Source organism: Glycine soja, chromosome 16 (assembly GCF_004193775.1).
Source record: "Glycine soja cultivar W05 chromosome 16, ASM419377v2, whole genome shotgun sequence".
Lineage (NCBI taxonomy): Eukaryota > Viridiplantae > Streptophyta > Magnoliopsida > Fabales > Fabaceae > Glycine > Glycine soja.
In genome coordinates, this window is record NC_041017.1 from 3,957,426 (window position 1) to 3,982,321 (window position 24,896).

Sequence of the window (24,896 nt, forward strand, 5' to 3'; positions counted from 1 at the left end):
TTATATGCAATATCATGTTGTTATTTTTTTTTAATTTTTTATAAAACAAATTTTAGATTAAACAGTACGAAAAAGGATTTATTGTATCTTTTTAATCCTGATTTTTTATTTGTTTTTAGTCCTTTAATTTTTTGTTCATTCTGGCTTTCAGTTCCTTAACTTCTTTTTTATTCTTATTTTTAGTCCTTAAAATGATTAAAGTAAAGATGAAAAAAAGTTAAATAACTAAAAGTAATGATGAAAAAAAGTTAAGAAACTAAAAACAAAAATAAAAAATCCAAAGACTAAAAACCTAAATTCTAGGGATTAAAAAAATAGTTTATCCAAGGTAAAATGAATATTAAAAACCTTAATAAGGAGAGAAACTTAAGAATCAAATCATATTAATATAAATACTTGAGTTTAATTTTGAAATTTAACTAATATTACAATTTAATCATAGGAGTAAATTGGGTTTGAGTGTGGTACAAGTATCCATATCCACAACCCTCAGCCTATTTACACACTGGGAAACTCCGGCTCTAAACTTGATGAAATCCGGATTTCACCGTTAAAATTAATTAGCTAGAATGAAACGAAACATGCATTTGTATACTGATTTCTTCTTTTTTTCCATGTTTAAGGATGACACTATAATTTCGACATCCTTTAGAAAAAGAAGGCTAAAGTTACGCTTTATTCCAATGATTAACGAGTGTATATTGATCGCTTTTTTCCTTTGCTTCCCACAAATATCACTTTCGCAACCTTTGCGTTTCCCCCCCTATTTTTCCTCTCATGAAAGAAGAAACAAAAGCACCAAGAATCAAGATCGATCTATGCATCATTATTATATAAGATGGAAGAAGCCAAAAGGCACAACCATAAAAGTGCACTTCTCCGCAAGCATAAAACCACAATGAACGCTTTGCTTTGAATGGAAAAGAATATAAACTTAACATTTTTCCCATTATTAATCACATAAAAAAAAAACTCAACTCACATCACATGAAAATATGGGGATATTAAACCTTTCTTCTCTTCCAATAACCGATACCCTCTAATTCCTTGCTATGTACCCCATCATTTATCCATCCATCAATCTTTCTCTCACCCCTTTTTAGCCTTTGCTTATAAATCCATCCCTCCTTTTTCCTTTGATCCCCTCACATTCACATGGATTCTAGCTTTTGATATATACGTACCCTCCTATGTTCTTATCCCTCAAGAGACTCAATTATTAATTTGCCTAAAACACACAACTCATAAATGGGCAAAAGTGAACACATATATACGTATATATAGAAATAATTATGATGTATATAAGATAGCTTGAGAAAGGTGTATATATACCCATACGCTCATGGGACATGCATATAGGCTATGTGTGTGCAAAACATGTATAATGATTTGTACAATGTTAGAAAAGAGGCTTAGAAAAGTAAGATAGAACTCCTTTAACCTATGGCATATTTAGGTGTACATTAATGCAGGTTAATTTCTTTCAACAAAAGATTCCGGCGGCAATCAATAAACAATGTTTGGATCCTTTATAACTGTCCTTCCTCTGCAACAAATTAAGACATAATATATATATGTATATATATATATACCAGTGGATTTACACCAATGATTATTAAAAATCAGAGTACTTTTATTAATTGGTTAATTCCAGTCAAGATAATTCTGACATTCGTCACTGTATGAGACTGCAGAAATTCAAAGCATCTAGAAACCATGGTCACAGAAACAGTTAATTTGTAATTATTATTGTGGAGCTAGACTTTATGGTTTATGTGCTTTTATTATGGTCTGTTTTGAATGTGAGAAAAAAATATTTCCAAGACAAAATGTGAATAATAATATACTACATATTTTGTTTAGAGAAAATAGTGTTTATACTGATCATATTGTCATTTAATTAAAAATATAATAAATTTGTTGTATGTATAATAGTTATTTTGAAAATCACACTTAATTACGTACTATGATATTTTATTAATTAGTTGATAATGCAAAATTTAGTGCATAGAAATCAATTTTTTTAAACTAAAGACAGATATTACAGGATTTAATTTGTCTATTTGTATTTTTTAAAATGTAAAATTTAATTTATTTTGACAGTTTAGTATGATCAATTTGACATAGGGGTTTGAAAAAGAATAATAAGTAATTAATTTAAAGAACAGTTAAAGGATAAAATAATAAAATGTGAAAATCAAAGATAAATATTTCCTTTATTAATAACTTACTGTTGTAGATTTAAAGAAATAGTTAAAAGAAAAGAAACAAAATAAAAAATAATACTTTTGAAAACCAAAATTTATCTTCTTTGTATTTTATCTTCAATTTAAAGTTGAAGTTTTTCTCTCTCATCTCATTTTCTTTATTCTTCTGTGGTTAATTAACACAGCTTAATGTTCTGGAAATGCTCTTCCAACAGGCATCTTCTGCGCAGTTTCAGGGAATTATTCACATGCTTCATCAGCTAGCTTGACTAATTGGTGCTCACTCAGATTCCAGTCACATATTCATTATTCCATTTATATATATTAACCAAATTTAGTTTCATTAATGCCCCTAAAAATACTTAATCTATTCATTATACTCCAAATTTAATTAAGTTTAATTAATGAGTTAATTATATATACAGTTTATGATAAAAGTATTCATTACTGCGCATATATATACCAAATTTCATTAAGTTTAACTAATGCCCTTAAAAAAATTAATGTGTATATACTTTTTTTTAGTACATGTATTTATTATATAGTTTACTATGATAGAAGTATCTTAATATATTCTGTAAAAAAAGTATCATAATATATCTTAAACCTGTGCTAGTTTCATTTTTTTTACAGAAAAAAAAGCTGTGCTTGTTTCATAACACAGCTACTAGTACCAATTTCAATTCACTAATAATTTTTATCACGAAAAAATTCGACGTGATCAAAGGCATCATCATATCTTGCGGTGTACAGTACGTGAAATTTTGAAAGGAAACAAAAGTCGTGTCTTGGAGGTAGGCAATAGCTAGCTATAGGTAACGAGAAACTTTAAATTCACAGGTTGGCCAAAAAGAAAAAAATACACAATTTCTTAGGAATTAATGCTCCGTACTGTTGGTGGGGTGTCACAACTCACAAATACATATTCGACAGCGTATAAGACATTTTTCAGCAGAAGAATCAAAGGGTAATTTATAATTAACGAGTGCCAAATAAAATAGATTGAATAACTTTTTGTTGGAAATATCTACAAGAACAAATGGATAGAAATTACGTATATATATCCTCCGAAGAATTCAACTAGATTTAATTAATACAAAGAAAATTCTGATTTGTATACAGAAGCGACGAGTGTGAACTTGGAATATATGACGCAGCTAAAAAATTCAACGAAAAGAATAAAAAAACAAACCCACTAATATAACAAAAGAATATAGATGTACATGATTCATCAAGTCCTTCCCCTCGATATAAACTATGAAGAATAGAAAGAAAAAACTAACACCGAAAAGGCCTGGATATCATAAATCTATACAGTGTATGTGTACCCAAGAACTTTCCCTATGATGATGTCCTAATGATGTGTATGATCATGTTTATAATGATAATTAAAATCAGTATGTAGAAGACTGTTTTAAAAATCCAACAAAAAAAAGGGTACGTGATTACTAATTTACTATGCACGATGCTTATGATCCCACAATGAAAAAAACCATGGATCTGCAAACTTGCTTTTTATATATATATAATTCAATTCAATTCTCTTATCTTGTTCTTCAGTAGTCATCATCCCACTGCAGGCATTCCAAATCTGAGAGAGGTGCAACTGAAGAAGGGCCTTCAAGATCCTCGTACAGTGCCCTATTATTATTATTTCTTCCCATCGAAACCACCGAGGATGTGTCAGTTGTGTTTCTGTCGTTGCTCAAGCCCGTGTCTTGTGAGTGGTTAGAAGAAAATTGCTCCATCTTGCACTGTATGTGCTCGTTGTTCTTGGCTGCAAATGCTCTTAGGATAGCTTCATCATGGTTATTGTTGTCGCTAACAAAACCTGAGCCTGCAACACTTGGCATGATGGAGCTTTTGATCCTGTTTTGGTGTACATAGTAATCAGCTGAGAACATGTTTAAGGGCTGTGATGAGAGTGTGTTGTTGTTCCCCATTGGGTTAACGTTGTTGCTGCTGAGATTGGTTTGGTTGGAGGTGAAGTTAATTGTGGGAAATTCATAGATTCTGTGGTTGTGGTGGTCTTCTGGCTTGATGAGAAGCTGGTGGTGGTTGTTGTTGATGGAGAAACTGGGAAGATAATAGCCCTCTGATTGTGATAATTTAGTTGATGAAAGTGGGTTAGCATTGTTGTTGTTGTTGTTGGTGGTGTTGGTGTTGTTGCCATAAGGAGGATCCATGAGAGATGGGAGTGAAGAATAATCAAGAAGATCATCCCCAATAGAGTTTATCCTCAAAAGGCCAGGAATTGAGGACTTTTTGACATCTGTGTTCTTGTGAAAAACCCTTGAGACAACCCATTCATCCTTCAGTAATAAAGAAGAAAAAAAAAAGAGAAAAGAAAAAGAAAACTCTTAGCTTTCTTGAGACAATTAATAAAACTAAAGCTACATGAGAGTACTATAGGAGATACATGAAAGAAACTCCCAAACTAACAAAGAAAAGACACTTTTCTAAAAAGAAGAAAAAAAGGGTTCATCATATATACCTTTGCTGCCTTAGGAAGATTGTAACTAGCAAATTTGCCTTCCAATCTGAATTCATGCATGACCCAATTGCTCTTCTCACCCTTTGGAGCTCTCCCTTTATAGAACACGAGGGTCTTCTTCATCCCCACAAGGTTCCCTTTCCCTTTGTAAATCTCCTTATCTTTTCCTGTGGCCTTCCAGTACCCAGATTCTGTTGCTCTATTGGTTCTCATCCCAGTTGGGTACTTCCTATCCTTTTGACAGAAGAAGTACCACTCTTTCTCCCCTATCTTGGCTTTCTCTGCACAACACACATTAACTCAACCAAGTCAATATTTCATTCAAACCTCAAAAACAATCATCAAATTACAAACCAGCAGCTAAAGTTAATTATTAGGAGATATAAGGTTGATCCAGTGATTGAAAAAAGATGAAAAAAAGAAAAAAAATGGTGGATTCAAATCTTTTTGGCTGATATTTTTAATAAAACAAATAAACTGATATTTGTCGATAAGAAAAAAGAAGCTAAAGTTAGTACAGTTATGAGAGGGAAATTAAATTAAACTTACTTGGTAAATCCCAAGGTTCACACTTGTTCAAATCAGCCTCTCCAATAGCAATTGCACTGAAAATGCTATTCTTCACCTTCTCAGTGAGATAATAAGTGATTATCTCTTCATCGGTAGGGTGGAACCTGAAACCTGGAGGCAAATCTAAAGGCTCCTCACCTTTGTTCACCACAATAGGCTCTTCCATGAAATCAAATATGTATAAGTTTGAAGAATTCAAAAATATTATATATATATCACAAAACCCTTTCAAGCTAGCAAAAGAAGAAAGCTGTTAAAACTAAGAAGAGATCGAAAAGAGGAATGAAGAATCAATTTCTAAGAAGAAGAAGAAGTGGAAAGAGAGCTTTTAAGAAAGTAGAACGAAGGGAAGATGGTGTGTTTAAATAGAGGAGCGTGTGCATATTACACCTCACACGCTGTAAGATCCGTGGTGTGCAAGGCACTTGCTGAGGAAGCCTACAATTGGTGTTTTGTTTTTTACTTTCTTTATTCTTTGTTTTTCCTTTTTCTCCCTATGGTTTTTGTTTTCATTTCAATATATACGTGTATTTTTATTGGTATATTATGACGTATGTCCTATCCTGGTGGTTTCTTCGCGATATCTACCCCTTTGAAAACGAATGTGAGAAAATAAAAATGGTAAAAAAAAGGAGCTTTCAAAGCCTGTGGGCCCCACTTTCTCTATAAGCTCCCTCCCCCATTTTTTCATATTTTTTTTATAAGTAAATGAAATATATCAACTTTGGCCGCTAGCCTTCAACCTAACTTTTGCAGATTTTCATTGCCTGTTTGCATCATCTCTGTTCAAATCTGTGGAACAGTGTGAAGAAGTAGAAAATAAAAATGAACTACTGTTCCTCCTTCTTGTCAATTTTTTTCTATAATGTGTGCTATTGAAAGCAGATGTTGCTATTTCTGCTACTTAATTAGTTAAATACTTAAATTGCATTTTGTCTACAAATACTAGTAGCAGCTTTAGGTGGGTGGTGGTTGTTTCAGTTGGTAGCTAGCTTGGCTCAGCTGCTTCATATAATATAATTGTACACATTTGTTTCAATTCCTAACCTCATTGAAAAATTAAACCAATAATATTCATCATATCTAATGCTTCCATGATTGGCTGGCTAGCTTTTATTTATTTTACTAATTAGGAGTATGAAATATTTATAATATAGGAATTTAAGGAATGATGGCAACAATTCCCCACACAACAAATGGAAGGAAAGTAAAAAAGCAGTGCATGTTGAGAAGAATATTCGAAAGGCTTTCACAGTTTCACACCAATAAGTCAAATTAAAAAACCAAGCGGTAATAAAGGATTGTGAATTTTCCATAGAGATTTTCAATGTACCATTCTCACCAGGCAATGTGTGCTTGGTCCACACCATGCACCTCTAAAATTTTGTGTTGATGATTTGTATAATGTGGAGACTCTTTTGTTAATTGAAAAAAAAAATTATCTTTACAACTGTTATCCTATCATCAGTAAAATGAAAATAAGAATTAACAATTGTATCCCTCTTTATATATTTACAAATAAAAATAAATAAATATCAATTGAAAATAACATTCGGAAGAGTGGAGTATGCACATGTGTCAAAACAAGGTAAATATTTGAATATTTTCTAATTTTGTTTTTTTAAATAAGGTATAGAAATATTTGCCCTTTTGACATCAGAAGTCACAACTAGGCTTTAAATTAACATATAAATTTGATGGCTAAAATAATAAATCGGGGAGAGAATTAATGAATCTGTCTTACTCTCAAATTTAAATAAAGTATATGCTTTTTATAATGTAAAGCACCGAGAGCTGATTTTGTTGGTTTGGAAGAAAACAATGTATATATTTAAGTCATTATCATTGATAAATATTTAATTTCACCACTTGTCATGTATATATGAGTACGATGGACTAGCCACTAAACAAATGGGGCTAAATATTGTTGACACATCTCTGCAACTTCCTTGAAACTTCTAAACCAAATTTGCAATTAAGATTAAAATGGTCAATTTATGAAAAACATGGAACAAAAATTAAAATAATGGCAACAAAGAGCCATTTTAGTAGACCCTCCACACTAAATTAAGCCGAAAAAATGTAACCATTAATGTTAATAAATAGAGATAAGCACTCATCAAAGCCTCACTTTTAGAGGAAATTAAGAAGGTGATTATGGCTAATTATAACCATCTGTAACCGTGGAAAAGGTCAACATGATTACTACTACTATTGATTTTGTAATTTGGCTTTGGTGAGCCGTAGCTGCCGTCGTTAATCAATTACTACTACTATTAATTAAAAAGGAAAATGAAAACCAAGAAAAAAACAAAGAAAATTAAAAAATAACGCGTCGCAACAATAACGAGATCCAAGGGTGAAAAAGTGAAACATTCCGGCGCCGACATTGAAAACTAGGTTGTTTTTTTGGTTAAGTATCACTGTTCCAATGCAACACCACCACCTCCTCCTCGTTGAATACTACATTTTGCTACAGATGCATAGGAAGTTGCACTAATGGCATTTGTTTATGCAAAACCAACCAGATTAACTGAATGCTGACTCTCTCTAAGATTTATTAATGCATAAATAATTCAATATACTAATACTTCGTAACAATTTTACATGTTAATAATTTTTAAATATTGTTAAATGTTCATATGCTATTTGTTATTTTTATATCTTAGTTCGTTAAAATCTACATCCACTTGACACGTGTTGACATGATCAGAAATGAATGTGGGGTGAGCTGGACATATAATTATCCATGTTGATGGTTTTAATTTAATTAAACTTGTCCTAATCGCAAAAGGGGTGGTGAGGTGCAAGAGTTAATTAAAATGGCTACGCGCACTCTAATGTTTGGCTGTGGCTGATTCTGCCACATGTCCTCCGAATTTTGCGAGACAATATTCAAACCCCACACCACTCCATACGGAATAAATTCCGCTAAGCACACTTTATTTTATTCAATATTGAGTTTGATCATTCAAAACAAAATATCGAGTTTGATTGGCTTCTTTTTTTTTTTTTTTTTGTTCTGTGCCTATAAGAGATCAGATCACGTTCAATACTTAATTCGTTATATCAGAAATTAATTTCATTTGACTAAATGATTTTTAAAAAAATTACACACAAAAAATTAACTATAAATTCTTCATATATAAATGCCATAAGTCCTTATATATGTCACTGCAATAAACCCTATAAGTTGATACTTTTGATTGGTGTTTCTAGGATTATATTGCTAATTAGTTTTTGGAATTATGTCAATTAAAATAACAAAAATGGTAGAAAATTAATTAATAAAATACTCAAAACGTGTGGACCCCTTCTTTGCTCGAAGCATGCTTAATTTCTTGATTAATATTATATTGCTATGTTAATAATAATAATAATAAAAAAAACATAGAAGGATCTGAGGGTGGAGGGTGGTTTGGATTGGAATGGAAGGCTTGAGAGACTTTTTATCTTGCCCTTAAAACTGTTTGACTTTTGCACAACGAAACTCAACCGCAAAAGCAAAAACGGAAGCATTGTCCACAGTCCTCACAAACCCCAAACAGCTGACGTTTTATGACGGTACAACTTGAATAATAAAAGCAGTATATGCTCTCTCTTTCTTTTTTCTTTAATACAAAAGCAAAAGGGTATGCTTGGTTGCAAAGTAGGATAATGGGACTATATTAGTGATTTAACTACTTTAAAGTATCAAAATTACATTTTAGAAAACTAAATGATTAGAATCTATTAAATAAGATTTTAATACTTTCATAATTTATCATATAGATGTATTTTATTAGAATATCATTTATTCATTATTTTTTTCCTATATCTTTCTTCATCAAAAAGTAATTATGTTCACATAACTTCAATCACTAAATATGAATATCTCTTTTCATGATAATTTAAACTTTGGTTTGTTATGTTATTGAGAATTAATTCATTCTATTAGACTCAACTGGTAATTATTAGACTCAACACTAGTTATTAAAAAAAAAAGACTCAACATTAGTTGGTATTTTTTCAGCGACAAACGTTAATTTATTAGTTTTTTTTGGAAATATTAATTGAGAGAATTTGATTTCATAACTTCTCTCACACCCTTCACCTTTGTCCAACGGTTGAGCCAACCTTATTTCCAACACTTGTTGATATTACTTACTATGTTAAACTATTCATTTAATTTTATAGTTGTTTCCATTTCAAGATTTAATCTATATAAAATAATAATAAATTTTAATACTCATACATGCATATAGTAGTTAAATCCCTATATTTGTGCCCCATTGCAGGCCATGGCACATTCATTATCATTGATGAAACCAATCTCAACCCTGTGATGAGTGCACAGTGATGTCACAAAGCTTTTGATTGTATTTGTGGACTTAACTGTAACAAGCGACGCATATAATCCTAGTTCTCTTATCCTTAATCCGATTAGTGTGATTAATTAATTGAATGGGGTGGGGTTGGGTAGCACCAATTATTGGTGATATATATACAAAGTACAAACGTAAAGCGCAGCAATATCTGATTAGCGGGCAAGTGTAGGGACCATTCATTTCAAAAATATTACACTGTTTCATAGGTTGAGACAGTTGGCTGCAATCGGACAAATACATTCTAAAATGTTTCTCCTTTTGGGACGAATATATAGTGAGAAAGAGAAGAAAGAAAGCTTATTTTTGTGTGATTAAGCCAGTATTTTAACCATAATTAACATTTACTCCTTTTTTCTATTTTAATCAGCAATAATACAATTTTTTTTGGGTTAATATCAGTGATAGTAATTAAGTAACAAAAGTATATTATATAGTGTATTGAGTTTTTTTTTTTTTTGAATAAACTAATAGTCCAAATAAATAAATCTTGTGATTCGTTGAAATGAATAAAAGTGTCTATTATTGTTTATTATTATGTTTCCATTTGGCCATTTTTTTTATACAATAATAGCAGTAATAAGGATTAAACCTAAGTATTTGTTCTAATCTCTCACTATTGGATGAACCTTAATAGATATTTTAACCAATTAAATATATATCATACTACCAAAATAAAGTTTAGTATAGAGACGTTAATTATCGAAAGAGGTAAAGTTCATTTTAATGAGTTTGGTTATATTTGATGAATTATTTTAATTAGTTTTTATTTTTTTATTAGATGAAAAATTTATTTGATAAACAAACTTTTAAAGTAGTTTTAAATATTTTTTTAGTAGTTTCTAGTTTTTTATATTTATTTATTTTTATTCTTAAAATATTTATTTATTTCCTTATTTCCTTTTTTAAATATATCATTTATATTATTTTATATTTTTCAGTTACTTCAATAACTACTTTTACCAAATACTTATAATTTAACAAGTTAACTTAAAAGCTTTCAATTAATTTTTAAATTAGTTTTATCGAAAATAATCTTTTGTGTTTAAAAAAGATTAATCTCTAAATAAAAAATATTAATTTAGGAAACATCTTTTAATAAAAAAAATCACACGATATATACTGATTAATTTGACTAGAGAGAGATCCTCCAAGTTTTAATAAACCATTTTCTCTGAAGTGTAGATTGTCTTCCTATTAGCATTTGATTCTTTAACATTCAAACCAGCCTTAAACAAAGAGACAAAATTATGAAACTGCGCCTGATTGGTAGTTACACCTACAAATCTCTCTTTCTCATTTTATAATAAACTAAAAAAAATACTATACTAAATATCCTTTTCAGTTTATATCATTATTGGTAGTACAAATTTAATTAGTAGTGGTCATATTTTAAAGGATTCAAGTATATATCTAAATGTGGCATTCCATATGCTTCAGAGTGTGAATTCACATAAATATTTATACTTCTATCCGTGCGAATAGGATTAAAAACCTGTTTTATTATTATCATCATCAAGTAGTTGTTGTTGTTTTTATTATTATAATTGTATTCAGGCCACGATGAGAAAGTCCTGTTCACACTACATGACCAGCTGACAAAAAAAAAAAACACATATACATGACCAAATCATGTTGATATCAATTAAAGAAGAGATAAGGGACAACTGATGGAAATTGCTTTTTGTTTTTTCTCAGACAAAGGAATCACATTTCGAGTCAGTTTTAATATTAAAGTTTCTGACAAAGTTGGTCGCCTTTTTTTTTCTTGGGTCAAGAGTGTATCTCAAAGATATTCATCCCACACGTAATTATTGTTAATTTTAAAAAAAATTATTAAAAAAAAATCAAACATAATTTCTTTTATTAAATATATTTTTTCCTCAAACATAGGAATTAAAATTCATTACCTTTAAAGTTATTAGCAGAAACACAAATATTATCATGTTTGTATGTCTCTATTTTTATTGTGTTATTGTGTCAAAAAATAATATATTATAATAATTTCTAATTATATTTTTTGAATTATGTTTAATAAATGAAAAATTAAAACAAACTGAATAGCACAACTAAAAATAAAAGCAATTAATTGGTCATAGAAAAATCATAATAGTCTTGACTTTGAAAAATATTCTTCCTTCCTCTTTTTCTATAAATTACCTCATCATTTACAATGACAGTTTTATCCCATGGAAGGCCTGCCTGTTAAATTAATTAAAACAGTAATAGTAATAATAATAAATAGAGGAAATAAAATATAAAAAGATGTGTAAGAATGAGTTAGAATAAAAAATAATTTACATACTAAAATTCTTGTCATTGAAGGAAGTACCTTTAATCAAAATTGTAGAGAGAATATAGAATGCAACAACATAAAATAATAGGAAGAAAAAAGAACTCAAATATGATTTGAGAGAGAAGAAAATTAGAAGCAATTATAATTAAAATGAGAGTTTTGAGGAGCGGTGTAATTATATTTATAAATAGTGTGCATAAAAAGGAAAGCGTGCAACTTTTTACATTTAAAGTAGTGACTAAGAAGTTACAATTGGCTAACTTTGGTTGGTGAGGAAGTGATTAAAAGTGGGAAAAAAAATTGACTAGATGAAAGTAAATCACATAATTTTTTTTTTCATTTATATATGATTGCTATTATTTTTGTTTTAAGCATGTAAAATATTTAATAGTAAAATCAACAAATAAAAATGAAGAGTAAGAGCATTATAACAATCGCCTTTATAAACCAGAGTTTATGTATATTAGGAGGCCCACAAGGAAGTGTAGCCCATACTTATCACCAAGCGTGGGAGCAATCAAACTTCAAAGATCCTTTTTATCTGAAGGAAAAAAGGAGGTGGGGGCAGGGAAATGAGGCTTATTGGATACAAAATCAAAATAGTATTGAATTCACTATTTCTAGAAACCATGGAATATCCATAACAAAGTGGGATGGATTCATTATTCATGATCCGATAAATATATAGAGGTAGTATATCAGTTAAACCAAACAAGAAATGAACCCCTGAAAATTTTGGGCACGTCATGTCTCTTGAAAGTGTTATATCATATAGTATTTGAGTTTTAATTACCTAGTCCTCTTGGACATAATGAGTAACAAAAACAGTGCAAATAATCATTAATAAGCGAATGAAGACATAAACATAATGACAAATTTGATTAAAATTTAATGATATAGCAAATTTTAGGTGGCATTACTGTCAGCATCAAAATGAGCACAGCCTCTTGGTCCCTTGATGCTCCTGACACCAAAGCTCAGTAAAACCGTGTGCCAAAACACAAGGCCATGGTGCTGCTTTTCTTTTCTTTTTCTTTTTTCTTTTAATAAAAATAATAAAACAGGAAAACACTTATAATATTACTAGCGCCAAATATTACTTGATGTATCGTGTTTTAATATTTTTTATTTGGTAAATTTAATTTCAATTTTTTATGTTTCTGAAAAATTCATTTTGATATTTTTTTTTGTTTTTCATTAAAAACATGTTTTAAGTTTTAAAATAATTAATTGTTTTAGTTATTATTATTTTAAATTAATCATTTAATTATATTTAGTGCTCTGTCAAAATTTAAAGCATCAGTTGAGCACAAATGTTTTAAATGAAAGATAAACAAATGATCAAAATAAAACTATAAAAAATATAAGAGATTAAAATAAATTTTTTAAAACTTAATATATCAAAATAAAAAAATATTAAGACATAATAAACTAAAAATAACATTTAACCTATTACTGATCATAAAGCCAATATCATATTAGGGTTGTGAATAAAACTTACTTAAAGGGTTATTGTATAGGTTCAATCGACAAATAAATTTACCTAGATGTAATTATTTAAGCGATCCTAAACATGAATATATCTTTATGGAAAGTATTACCCACCAAACAAAGAATGTGATATAAGGAGAATTCAAACTCTAACGTGTAAAAAGATAGAAATTCATGTAAAATCTTTAATCACTTTTTTTTTAATTAGCAAATGAAAGTAATTAATATGTTATATTATTATGTTAACAGGAATATTCAAATCCATAATTTTCTTATAACTCTCATCCTAATATTTTTCTATCCCATCACCAAAGCACATAATGACTTCCCTAATCTTAAATATGTTGTTTCAATCCATATTATTTTTAAAAGAATCTAATTTAGTAGGTTCCCCTTGTGCCTACCATCTACTGGCTCCTTCCGATTTGGAGACCAAGAGGGTACTACTATTGACCATGAAGAACATGATCAGTGATGACACCTCCACAACTATTTAAGCTTATCAAGGTTTGCCAGCATAGATCCCCGTCATTACTCGGTTAAAATTAATCAGCAAGTGGGTCTCCATTGACTAGAGTATTTCAATGTATATCACTTTTCAAAGTTAAAAATAAAATAAAATCAATGAGACTAATATATATCATAGGAGGTAGGTAATTTTACCATGAATTGGTGGTAGCACTTAGGTGTGGTACTTTGGCTTTTAATTATTAGGTGGAAAGGGTATGGCTGCCATTAAATTAAAATAAATTAGCACAGTACACGGCTCTCATGACATAATCATCATAACAAAATTAACTGGTTCAAGGTTGAAACAAATATCTCATGTAACTCAACTGTTCTCGTCGGAGGTACCCTTTCTAGCTAGAACATTCTACACAATTAAAGGAGAAAAAAATCTTCAAAGGGAAACTTCAATACTTGATCATCTTGGTCAACTAGGAAACTTGGGAACAGTAGATTAAAAAATCAAGGGATAAAAAATGTTATTTGACTTTATATGTAAGTTCCTGTTGGAGTTTGATAACTAGGGAACAAGAACAAAGAAACTACGAACAACAGCAATTGAGGTGAAATTTTGTAGCAATTGTTCATGAAATAAAAGCCATAAGAAATGAGTGTGTACTCAAGACATAACAGGTCATAGCTGGCTCGTTAAGTTAACCGCCTTAATTAGACTCTTATAGTCTTACTCAAGTTTCTAGTCTTTTAATTTTTTTTAAAATTAATTTAAATTTGAATTTATTAAATGATACATTTTATTCTACTATTTATAATTAATATATTAATAAGATTAGATATATAGAGAGGGGAAGAGTTTAATTGTTTTATTTGATTATACAGTTTGTATATATATGACTTTTAAGATAGTAATGATTTTTTATAATATGTCATTTTGTGATTGGTTCTTTATATTATCAGTATAAAAAACTATTGAATAAAAAAAGCTAACAATAGCATTGATCTTAAGATGCCCAAACCAGCAATTCAAAACAAGAGTTTTCAGAGTACCAAGTAATAGGAAACTCGGATAAGGCAACCATGAACCCATCTCAACAATTTTGATGATAATTGTAACTATATCCTATGGTTAATCACAAAAATATTAATAAATAAATAAGATAATCACTCGTTCTATGGGATTAATCGAAACTAGGTATCTTTTAGTGGAAATGGGTATTTTAATACTCAATCTGTCTTTTACATGCAATTATTATATATAACATAATTTAATTAAAAAATATTATATATATATATATATATATAATTACATATTTTGATACCAATTAATTAATGTTTTTACTAAAATATAGTATTGATTATTCTAGTTTAAGAATTAGAACATTGATAGTTAAGAATACAAGTTTAAGTTTGCATGATTTAATGTTAGGTTTTGATTATTTAAAAATGAATTTGCAATTTAATTGTACTATTTTTTATAAATAAATTTTTTTACCTTATTCGTAAAGTCTTGATATCAATTGCGCGTATGTGTATGTGAATACCTAGGTACGTACCCAATATATACGAGAATGTGATTAAAATAATTGATCTTTATATAAAACTTTCAAGAGTTCAAAACTATTAAAAATGTTAAAATTATAACTAACTTAAAAAATTTATTCATAAAAGAAAATTGAAATCTAAATAAAAATATCATTTTTAAATTAAAAACTTCAAACATAACTAAGATTTTCATTTTTAACTAATTTATTAGTTACCTTTGCCAATCCTAACATATATAGGCAAATCATGACTATAAACATATTTAGTTTTGACGGATATGGTTACATCTTCAGTCAAAGCAAAATTTAAACTCAAGCACACAAATTTTCATTTTTTCATTCTTACAATTCCGTACTTTTTTCATTGTTGTCCTTATAAATATATATATTTTTATTTTTATCCTTTCAAAATGTTAGTTTTATTTTTTTATCTTTTCATAAACAAAAATGAAAAAAACCATAAATTACAAAGACTTAAAAATGTATTTAAATCTTTGTCATACCTAAACGCAGCATACCACCGATGAAATACGAACAAGCTTTACAACTACTGTAGATATACTTTTGAAGCCCATTTTGTCATTCATACAAAAAAAAGTCATACGAGGTTCAAAGCCCGAGGATGCACAAGCTGTGAACAGAAGAGCAATTATTCTCACTACCAAATTTACTATTTACACTACCCACATGTGCTTTAAATATTTTTTTTCAAAAATTTCCTTTTCACGAAAACATAATTCCATTTATAAAATAAATGACGAAATCATATTTATATTGTGCAAGACCGAATGGAATAAAAAATACACACTAGTTCTAGTCCATTTTTTTTGTGTAGTAAAAGAAACAAAGCAAAAGATTAGAAGCGGGTGAATGCCCTTATCTTGTCAGCACCAAGATGCGTCTCATGGTATATGATGCATGATCATTGATCAAACACCAAACAAACCCAAAAGCAAAGTGAACTTTTAATTTTAATCACTTAAAAAAAGTGTATAACTTAACATACAGATACTTAATAACCAGATAATTTTTCATTACCAAAACGTTTAGACAAGCCCTCAAGGTACTTTTGCTGAGCATCGAACATCGCCTGCATGTTCAACTCCAAGCGATCCAGCCTCCGCATTAGACTGTGGTCAGCATCAATAGCAGAGTCCTCATCACCTACAACAGAACCTCACTCACTAAGTGTTGATAATTTGGTCCACATAACTAACAAACTAAGCTTGTAGTTAGAACAATTGTAACCTCACTCACTCAACTACTTTTTAGTTTGTGTTTGATTCTTTTTACAATTCCCTCTAGGAAAATTCCTTAATAAATAAATTCTGAGATTTCTTCACAAAAAGGACAAAGTCCAAACAACAAGTAATCATAATTAACTATTATACATACTATCTCTCATATATTAAAACTAAGACCTTTTTTATATGTGGAAATCAAATTCAATATTATAAAAATAACAATAATTCTCACGCTACTCAATTTACTGAGTAAGTTAGATCCCTTGGATATGAATTTCTGGCGTAAATATTTTTAAGTTGTGTGTAGTTTTTAAAATAATTGTTGAAAACATCAACCCACTAACCATATATGTTGGTTTGTGATGATGATTAGATCATAATACAAAATCTTTTCAGTACACTAAATAGTCTTTAAATTATATCCTTAGACAATAAATTTTTTAAATTATTAAGCGCGTATGAAGCATCGCAAAGAAGGAATATGTGAGCGATTATATTTTGATGATCACAAAAATTTTAAATAATCGATCGATAATTTTTTTTTTATCTTTCTCTTCCTATCGTATTATATTATTTATAAAATCAATCATTTTTTGTTTTTTTTCAAATTATAGATAACTCTGGATTCCAACAAATAATTTTGTTAATAAAAATAGATGTGTTGTGGATAGAAAATTTACCATATGGTACAACCTTCCATTTCTGGTTGTCGCCATCATTCCATTTCCACAGCGCAACAATTGTGCCGTCTTGGACCCCTCCAAGTTCTTTTATACCTTTTAAAGCATCCATATTCAAATGAATATTATTTGCCATCCTAATGGCTCTGTAGCCATTACCCAGGTCACTGGCCTCAGTCCACATAATAGACTCATCCAAATACTCTGGATTGTATGGCACCAACCGAACCTTCAAAACAATCACAAAAAAAAAAAAAACTTGTAATTTTAATAATTTTTTATCAATTATATATATGGAAACTTACTAGAGAGTGCATAAATAGGACTAGTGTATATACACTATACACAAAGACATTTGTAACATGCTTAAACTCAACCGAAAAAGGGAAATCTTTCTAATCAAACAAGTGTAATTTACACTTGAGAAAAACTAAATGCTACATCTCTTACTGGGTGAGAGTCAGCAATGGAATGCTTCATGACCTCATTGGTTGCTTTGTTCACTAGACAAAAAGCACGGTACCCCTCTTCATCCTTCACCATAGAGCTGTACCTCTCGTCCTTATACCAATGCTGCAGCAAAAAAAATGGTGAAACAAAAAACGGCACGAAGGTGAATAAAATAAGCATGTACTAAAGAAAAAATCACACCTTGAAATTGTGTCAAATTATGCCTAATAAAGATGATTCAAAACCTCATCGAAAAAAATCAGCATATGTTGTGTTGTTATTTTTATTCGCAGGAATGAATATTTAAACTTACATCTTTCTTCCCTTCTTTCATTATTAATTACTCGATCAATATAATCTTATATTTCTAAAGAAATACAGGTATTTGGTTACAATTACATATGACAACAACTCTCAGGAATATGAATACTTCTCAACCAATTGAGTTTAAATTCAAACATGAAACATGCGAATTAATGTACACCCAAACACACACCGTGTTACTACCTGGTACGCGTCGCTTGGATCCGCAGGTGCAAGAATGACCTTGCCGTCCCGAATGGAAAGAGAAAAATTTGGTGCTGCTTTGCACAGAATTCTCACAGTGGAACGTTTGTTAGAAAGAGCAGAAGTAGTAGTTGCAATGTTGGAATGAGAATTGTTGTTCACATTTACATGCATAACAAGTGGTGCATGGTGGTGATAAGGGTAATTCTCAGATTCTTCTTCACTAACCTCATGACTCTGGTTGTCGTAGTTTTTGAAGGAACCTCCCATACTAACTGCTGTTTTGCTCAAAATAAAAAAAATTGCGTACGAGCCAAGGGTGCGTGATTTGATATATACTAACAATGGTTAGGCCTTAATTAATTAGTTCGATACAATTAATGGACGGCTATGTAACCGTGTAATTATTTCTCATAAAAATAATAAATTAAAATCTTAAAAGAAAAATAAATGAACAAACTTTTATATCCCCGCTAAAACCTAATGAAATAATATCTATCATAACAAATCCTAGACGATTGAACTTTTTGTTTGGTGGAACTGGCATTGGAAACGCTTGAAAAATTTATTGTAACAATTCACGAAAAAGAAAACTAATTAAAGGAGAAAGCACAAAATAAAAAGAATAATTACATTCATTCGTGTTTATACGTTGTTGAATGAAATAATAGTGTTTGTTGAAGAAACGGTAATTTCCTTTTCAACTTTCCAATATTATTGGTGGTGTAATCGAGGGTCTCTTGGTATATTCTTCTTCAATGAATACAAAGTCTTGGACCCTTCGCATCCTCTAACGTCAATATTTCATATTTGAACTGTTGACATAAAACTTTAATTAAAAAGTAATAATATTATGAGTACAAAGATTACAAGTGGTGCTAGAATAAACACACTTCAAACACTCTTTCTCTTAAAATGGACAATTTTCTTTTCATTGTTACAAACAAGCGTAAATAATAAAAATTAACAGGTGCAAATAAACAACCTTGGGTCTTTATGCGAATTAATAAGTAGTTAAGTAATACAGAAATATATAAGTAACTCATCAAAACTAATAAAATAAGTAAGTTAGTTGATTTAATAAATAATATAAAAAATTTAAATCTTATGAAAATGAATTATAAAATTCATGAAAATAAAACTCTAAGGATAAAATTTACAAAATAATAAATTACAAAATAATAAATGTTTGATGGTAAAATTTACAATCAAGACTTTTTTTATTCATACACTAACCTCATGGTTGAAAACAATACCCTAAATCACTAACACTCGTATATTTGTTAAAAAAAATCCTTATATATTACACTAACTCAATTTTTGAAAACATTATACTAATAATAATTTATATATTATACTAAAACCCTTTATAAGTGAATTTGTTATAATAAACATTTAACAAGGAACAATAGTTCTAAAACTCTGAGCTGAATAATTGAAAAACGAAATGTAAAACATATTTAACGTTATGCCCTTACCTGTATGTGATCAATCACTAAACTTTAGAATCAGTTTCATCTTATATAATATACTGACTCCATTTATATAAGTAAAAGTACCAGAACGTATTCTCTGCTTTAATAATAACTATAAACTAAAATATTTTATTAATGTAAAATTTATAAATAAAAACTAGTTAAAGAAAATAACAGATGTTTTTATTATTAAAAATAAATATTTTATTTTATTAGACTCCTAAAACTAATTGTAAACTAAAAATTCAATACATGGTCCTTGTACTTGTATTTCAAGATAAATAATGCTACACTTACAACATTTTTATACAAGTTTATACAATTAATTTTTTTCTATCTATCTTGAGATTAGATTGTTCATCTTATGTAGAAAAAATTGAGTAGCTTTTCTCTTTTTAAAATTACACCAGATGCGCACTAAAGAAGTTCTCAACCCTCAAGTGCCTCGCCACGCAACAAAAACTATTAAGAAAATTTAAGAACGAAAAATGAAACATTGAAAACCCATGATGCTAGCAAGTCACATTGTAGTCTCCCCATGTAACAAGTAACAACAGCAGCAGTAGTTGTTCACACTGAATCATATTAAGATATAAGGACATACATGAACTGTATACCAATATATATATGGCAATCGGCACATTAACCAGTGTCACATGTATGCAATAAATATTACATAAAACGCACTTAATCTATTGAAAAAAGCCGATTGCTTGGTACAAGCAAATGCACTACACACCATTCCATACTCTAGGCAACACCAAACCACTCAAATACAAGGGCCAACTATCCTCTTAACTTAATGCATCTTCAAAGCCATTGATAATTTCGTCAATTGAAATCCTGCATTTAGCATAATTGTTAAGATTTAAGAATCAGTTACAACATTTCATTCTTTGGGAAAAGAAAAAAAAAATGGGGACAAATGATTTTGTCAATTTTTCAGGCACATTCAGCAACAAAAAGTATGTCAACTATTTTTTTCTTCTGGATCATATGCTACTAAAGAAAAATAAACATAAGCTATTAAGTAGATAGTATAACTTTGGAACAATTAGGAATCCTCTGACCAAATGTTTAGACACTTAAAACATCAAAGGTTAGTCTTGATAACAAACACAGCATACATTTTTTGGTGCTGCAACACAGCATATATATACATACAAGCTTCTTTATCGTTAGATAATAATGTTTTAAAAAGTTATTAGGAATTTAGAAGGAACCACAAAAAGGAAGAAGGATAGAAGAAAACTTACAGTAAGGTAAGATCTTCCACTGCTGGTTATCACCTTTGTTCCAGTCCCAGAGGACTATTGTAGTGCCATCACGAACACCTCCAGAATTCTTGTCACCGTGAAAAGCATCCACATTAAGATGAACATTGTTGACCATCCTTATAGCTCTGTGGCCATCTCCTAAGTCACGGCTTTCAGTCCATAGAATAGACTCATCAAGATAGTCGGGCTTGTAAGGTATCAGCCGAACCTACATAAGAATTATAAGACTTCTCATGTAAATAACAAATTACCAGAAAGGGGGAAATGAAGAGAAGGTAGGAAAGAGGATCTTGTATAAAATTGATATTTTCTCCCAACCAAAGGATCTCCCCCTCTTTCCACTTTCTACTATCCATGAAACAACAAGTTACAGGGAGAACCACACACAAACAAGTGATGATATGTGCAACACAACCATAAAAGACAGGAATCCATACGTAAAGCACATTATTGAAAGATCAAATTGACAAATTATAAAACAAAAAAAGAGATATTCTCACACGTTTTTGTTATAAAAAAGTTTAAGGGCCAGGGAGCATGATGATGTTGTCTCACTGCAAGGTTACGACATACCACATGCCTTGGAAACGACTAATACTACTACTACTACCAACAACAACAACAATAATAATAATAATAATACACTTTTGTTTCCTTTAACTTTGAAGCACGTTGGTGGAAAGGAAATAGACAAACCGAGATGCTTCACTATGCAATTATCCCAATGCAAACAGATTGGTAATTTGCACAACAAAACAACACAACAAAAGCAACTTTATCTTAAAAGCAGAAAGCCCCAAACAACTCATCATAAAGCTATTGAAAAAAGGACCTCACTCCTCAGGGTAAGCTTCATCATTTGATTCTAGAGTAATTATTATTATTATTATTATTATTATTATTATTATTATTATTATTATGTATCCACTTTCTCATCCATCTCATTTCCACAGCAACTCATTATCAAATCTATCATGTTTTTGCCTCTTTACTTTTTCTTTCTACCTCTCTCTTCCATCCACTCATAAACCCCGTTTTAGGGGTGTAAGTTAGCCATTTTTCTCGACATTATTTGAAACAGAAAAGCTAACAAAGCCATCATGTTTGTAACAGAACATCAAGATTACAGATTGGCATCCAATTGCTGTAACAGACATCACATACCAATTCAAAACACAGATTCCCTGCAACCAGGAATTTAACACATTCACGCAATCAGCTAATTTGAACCCATTAGATGAAATCAGACGGATCATATTTAATCTCGTAATTCAAACTTAAAACGAAATGCATCTGAAATTTAAACCGTCTGATCTTCATCCAACAGTCCTGTTTCACGACTTGCATGAGACGGATCACGAAACACTGGCAAGAAAACATAACATAGCTACATTGCTGATCACCAACTAGGATAATTTGAACGACTAAAAATTCTAAGGACGAAAATTTCTCATTCCAAAATCCTAACTGAAAAACCAGCATAGCAAACATGATCATACCAATGAGTAAAATTTGAGAAAGAGATCTTACAGGATGAGTGGCACCGATGGAGTGCTTCAAGGCTTCACCAGTGGCCTTGTTGATCAAAGAGAAAGCAGGGCACCCCTCTTCATCCTTCACCCTAGTGCTGTACTTCTCATCCTTATACCAATGCTGCATTTAAAACATGTAAAAAGTGAATTAGAAGAAGAAGAAGAAGAAGAAGAAGAAGAAGAAGAAGAAGAAGAAGGAGACAGACCTGGTACTCATTGGTGGGATCGGAGGGAGCGAGAATGACTTGGCCGCCACGAATGGTGAGAGAGAAATTGGGATTGGCTTTGGTGAAAACTCTCACAGTGGGTTTGCTCGAGAGAACACCGGTGTTAACCTGGTGGCTCAAGTGATGAACAGAGGTGGTGGGTGGCGCGTTGTTGTGAGGGGTGTGGTGCACGGTGCTGCCGCCTCCGTGAGTGAAGGAGTCATGGTGGTGGTTATGGGAAGGTGGTGGAGGCGGGGGAGCGGAGTAGTTGCTGTTGTTGAAGACATGGGACACGTGGGTTTCTGGCTGATGGACGCCGTAGAAGGGTGGTGGAGGGTTGTTGAAGGTGTTACCCGGAGGAGGGTAAACGGCGGGTCGTTTGTCGTCGTCGTCGTCGTCGTCGTCCCTGCGGTGAGAGTGGTTGAAGGGGAACGACATTGTTGGTTCTGCGTTTTGGAAATATGAGTTTAGTTGAGGGAAGAGAAATGTGTGCTTAATTGAACTGAGTACTTTGGTTTATACAATTGAATGATGTTGAAAGAAACAAGAAGGGGCGGGCCCACTCCTACATCACTCATCACAAATCAGAATCATAATTTATTAATTAATTAGAGTAAGGTGTCCGTGTGAATTAATAGATATACCATTTCTTTATTATATTTAGAAAGTTGATAAGTCACTTTAATGCTTTAGAAAAACTAATAAAAAATATAACTATTTAATTATTTTAAAACTATAAAATATTTAACGAAATATATTCAATTTTTATTCTTTCTAGTCATTTATATAATATAAGAAGCAAATAATTAATTCAACAAGACAAATGAAAATCAAGTTAATTAATAATTTCATGCATCTAAATTCTATTTTAAAAATATTCATAAAATTAAATGATTTAGAATTTTTTGTTATCTTTTTTGTTCTAAACAATAGATTTAGAGTTTTTTATTTTATTTTCACTCCACAATATATATATATATATATTAAAGATTGAGTGAAAAATAAAGGTGTCCTTTGTTGCTTAATTAAAGTAATGAAAATTTTGTGGACAATAAGGTGATTTCTAATGCATAAAAGTAATAAAATTTTAATTTTAATTGAATGATAAAATGTGTGATTAAAAACTTGGATGGTAAAATTAATAAACAACAATAATTGGGTGGTAAAATATGTTATTAAACCTAAAAATATTTAAATGTTATTAAAATTAAATGTAACTTAATGTTATTTAAATATTTAAATGCTTTTTTTAGGAAGAATAAGCTAAATTTAGAACTTTATTGTGGAATTTTTGCTTTCACTGTTACTTATAAAATTATATAGAGTGATTGTAAAAAAAAATTTTATAGAGTATTTATTATCAACGTAATAAACTTCAAACAATTTATTTTATTCACCCTAATTAATTTATTAAACTAATTAATAAATATGACTATATTGAGAATTTTAATAGTTTCAATATTAAGCATTTGAATTTATTCATTTATTATATTTAAATTTTTTAATAAATGAAAATTGAGATGATAAGTGTACTTAGCGTTGCAATAAAAAAAAAGTGTACTTAGCGTTTGGTTGATTGAGCATGGGAAGTTAAAAAAAAATTGTAACGTTACATTAGTTTTTATTTATAAATGTATTTTTTTTTATTTTATTAATATTTCCAACTTTAAAAATTATTTTTTTAAAAAAATATCACCCTCATAATTTGTTTGGTGTAGGGAGATCATGTACTATGTATAATTGACAAAAATTAATTAATGTTACCTTAAACTTTTAAAATGATAAATAAATATTTTTTTTCTTTAAAAAATTCAACAATTAAAAAAATCAGAGATAACATTACTCTACAAGAAAATTAGTAATTAACGCACCGGGTACATATTTCTAATAATTAGGGGAAAAAGAAGTCCACACATTTGTTTTTTTATATATATAAAAAAAACTCAAGAGAGTACTTAACTATTACATTTTAAATATTTTCAATTATTTTAAAAAATTAAATGAAAAGTTATTTCTCACCATGAAGATGAGATAATAACAAAGAATATAGAGTCATCAAATGGGGTTGGGATTGAAGGTGAAACATTTGCAGACAAG

The 24,896-nt window shown here is 29.9% G+C and overlaps 3 protein-coding genes across 3 annotated transcripts; all 3 read right to left on the reverse strand.

Moving 5' to 3' along the window:
• Positions 1-3,341: 3,341 nt before the first annotated feature.
• Positions 3,342-5,595, reverse strand: LOC114391238 (NAC domain-containing protein 87-like). Its single transcript, XM_028352292.1, has 3 exons — positions 5,251-5,595; positions 4,702-4,982; positions 3,342-4,519 (listed from the first exon to the last, which is right to left on the reverse strand). Exons 1-3 carry the CDS (start codon positions 5,435-5,437, stop codon positions 3,764-3,766), a joined length of 1,224 nt encoding a protein of 407 aa, XP_028208093.1. The 5' UTR covers positions 5,438-5,595; the 3' UTR covers positions 3,342-3,763.
• A 10,791-nt stretch (positions 5,596-16,386) lies between these two features.
• LOC114389340 (ricin B-like lectin R40G3) lies at positions 16,387-18,636 on the reverse strand. The gene is made up of 4 exons (XM_028349988.1): positions 18,310-18,636; positions 17,803-17,925; positions 17,353-17,581; positions 16,387-16,592 (listed from the first exon to the last, which is right to left on the reverse strand). Exons 1-4 carry the CDS (start codon positions 18,577-18,579, stop codon positions 16,441-16,443), a joined length of 774 nt encoding a protein of 257 aa, XP_028205789.1. The 5' UTR covers positions 18,580-18,636; the 3' UTR covers positions 16,387-16,440.
• Positions 18,637-20,280: 1,644 nt separating this feature from the next.
• LOC114390279 (ricin B-like lectin R40G3) lies at positions 20,281-23,302 on the reverse strand. The gene is made up of 4 exons (XM_028350984.1): positions 22,800-23,302; positions 22,592-22,714; positions 21,041-21,269; positions 20,281-20,627 (listed from the first exon to the last, which is right to left on the reverse strand). Coding segments are annotated over exons 1-4 (792 nt in total). The 5' UTR covers positions 23,238-23,302; the 3' UTR covers positions 20,281-20,625.
• Positions 23,303-24,896: the final 1,594 nt, after the last annotated feature.

Bases quoted from the DNA above. Each gene is read 5' to 3' on its own strand.
- LOC114391238 (XM_028352292.1), bottom strand. From the start codon at position 5,437: ATGGAAGAGCCTATTGTGGTGAACAAAGGTGAGGAGCCTTTAGATTTG. The intron at 4,983-5,250 runs GTAAGTTTAATT...TGTGTTGTGCAG, and splicing joins TGAACCTTGGGATTTACCAA to AGAAAGCCAAGATAGGGGAG. The intron at 4,520-4,701 runs GTATATATGATG...TTATTACTGAAG, and splicing joins ATCTTCCTAAGGCAGCAAAG to GATGAATGGGTTGTCTCAAG.
- LOC114389340 (XM_028349988.1), bottom strand. From the start codon at position 18,579: ATGGGAGGTTCCTTCAAAAACTACGACAACCAGAGTCATGAGGTTAGT. The intron at 17,582-17,802 runs GTAAGAGATGTA...ATTGTTTTGAAG, and splicing joins CCATTGCTGACTCTCACCCA to GTTCGGTTGGTGCCATACAA. The intron at 16,593-17,352 runs GTAAATTTTCTA...GTTCTGTTGTAG, and splicing joins ATGGAAGGTTGTACCATATG to GTGATGAGGACTCTGCTATT.
- LOC114390279 (XM_028350984.1), bottom strand. From the start codon at position 23,237: ATGTCGTTCCCCTTCAACCACTCTCACCGCAGGGACGACGACGACGAC. The intron at 22,715-22,799 runs GTCTGTCTCCTT...TTTTAAATGCAG, and splicing joins ATCCCACCAATGAGTACCAG to CATTGGTATAAGGATGAGAA. The intron at 21,270-22,591 runs GTAAGATCTCTT...ATTCTTATGTAG, and splicing joins CCATCGGTGCCACTCATCCT to GTTCGGCTGATACCTTACAA.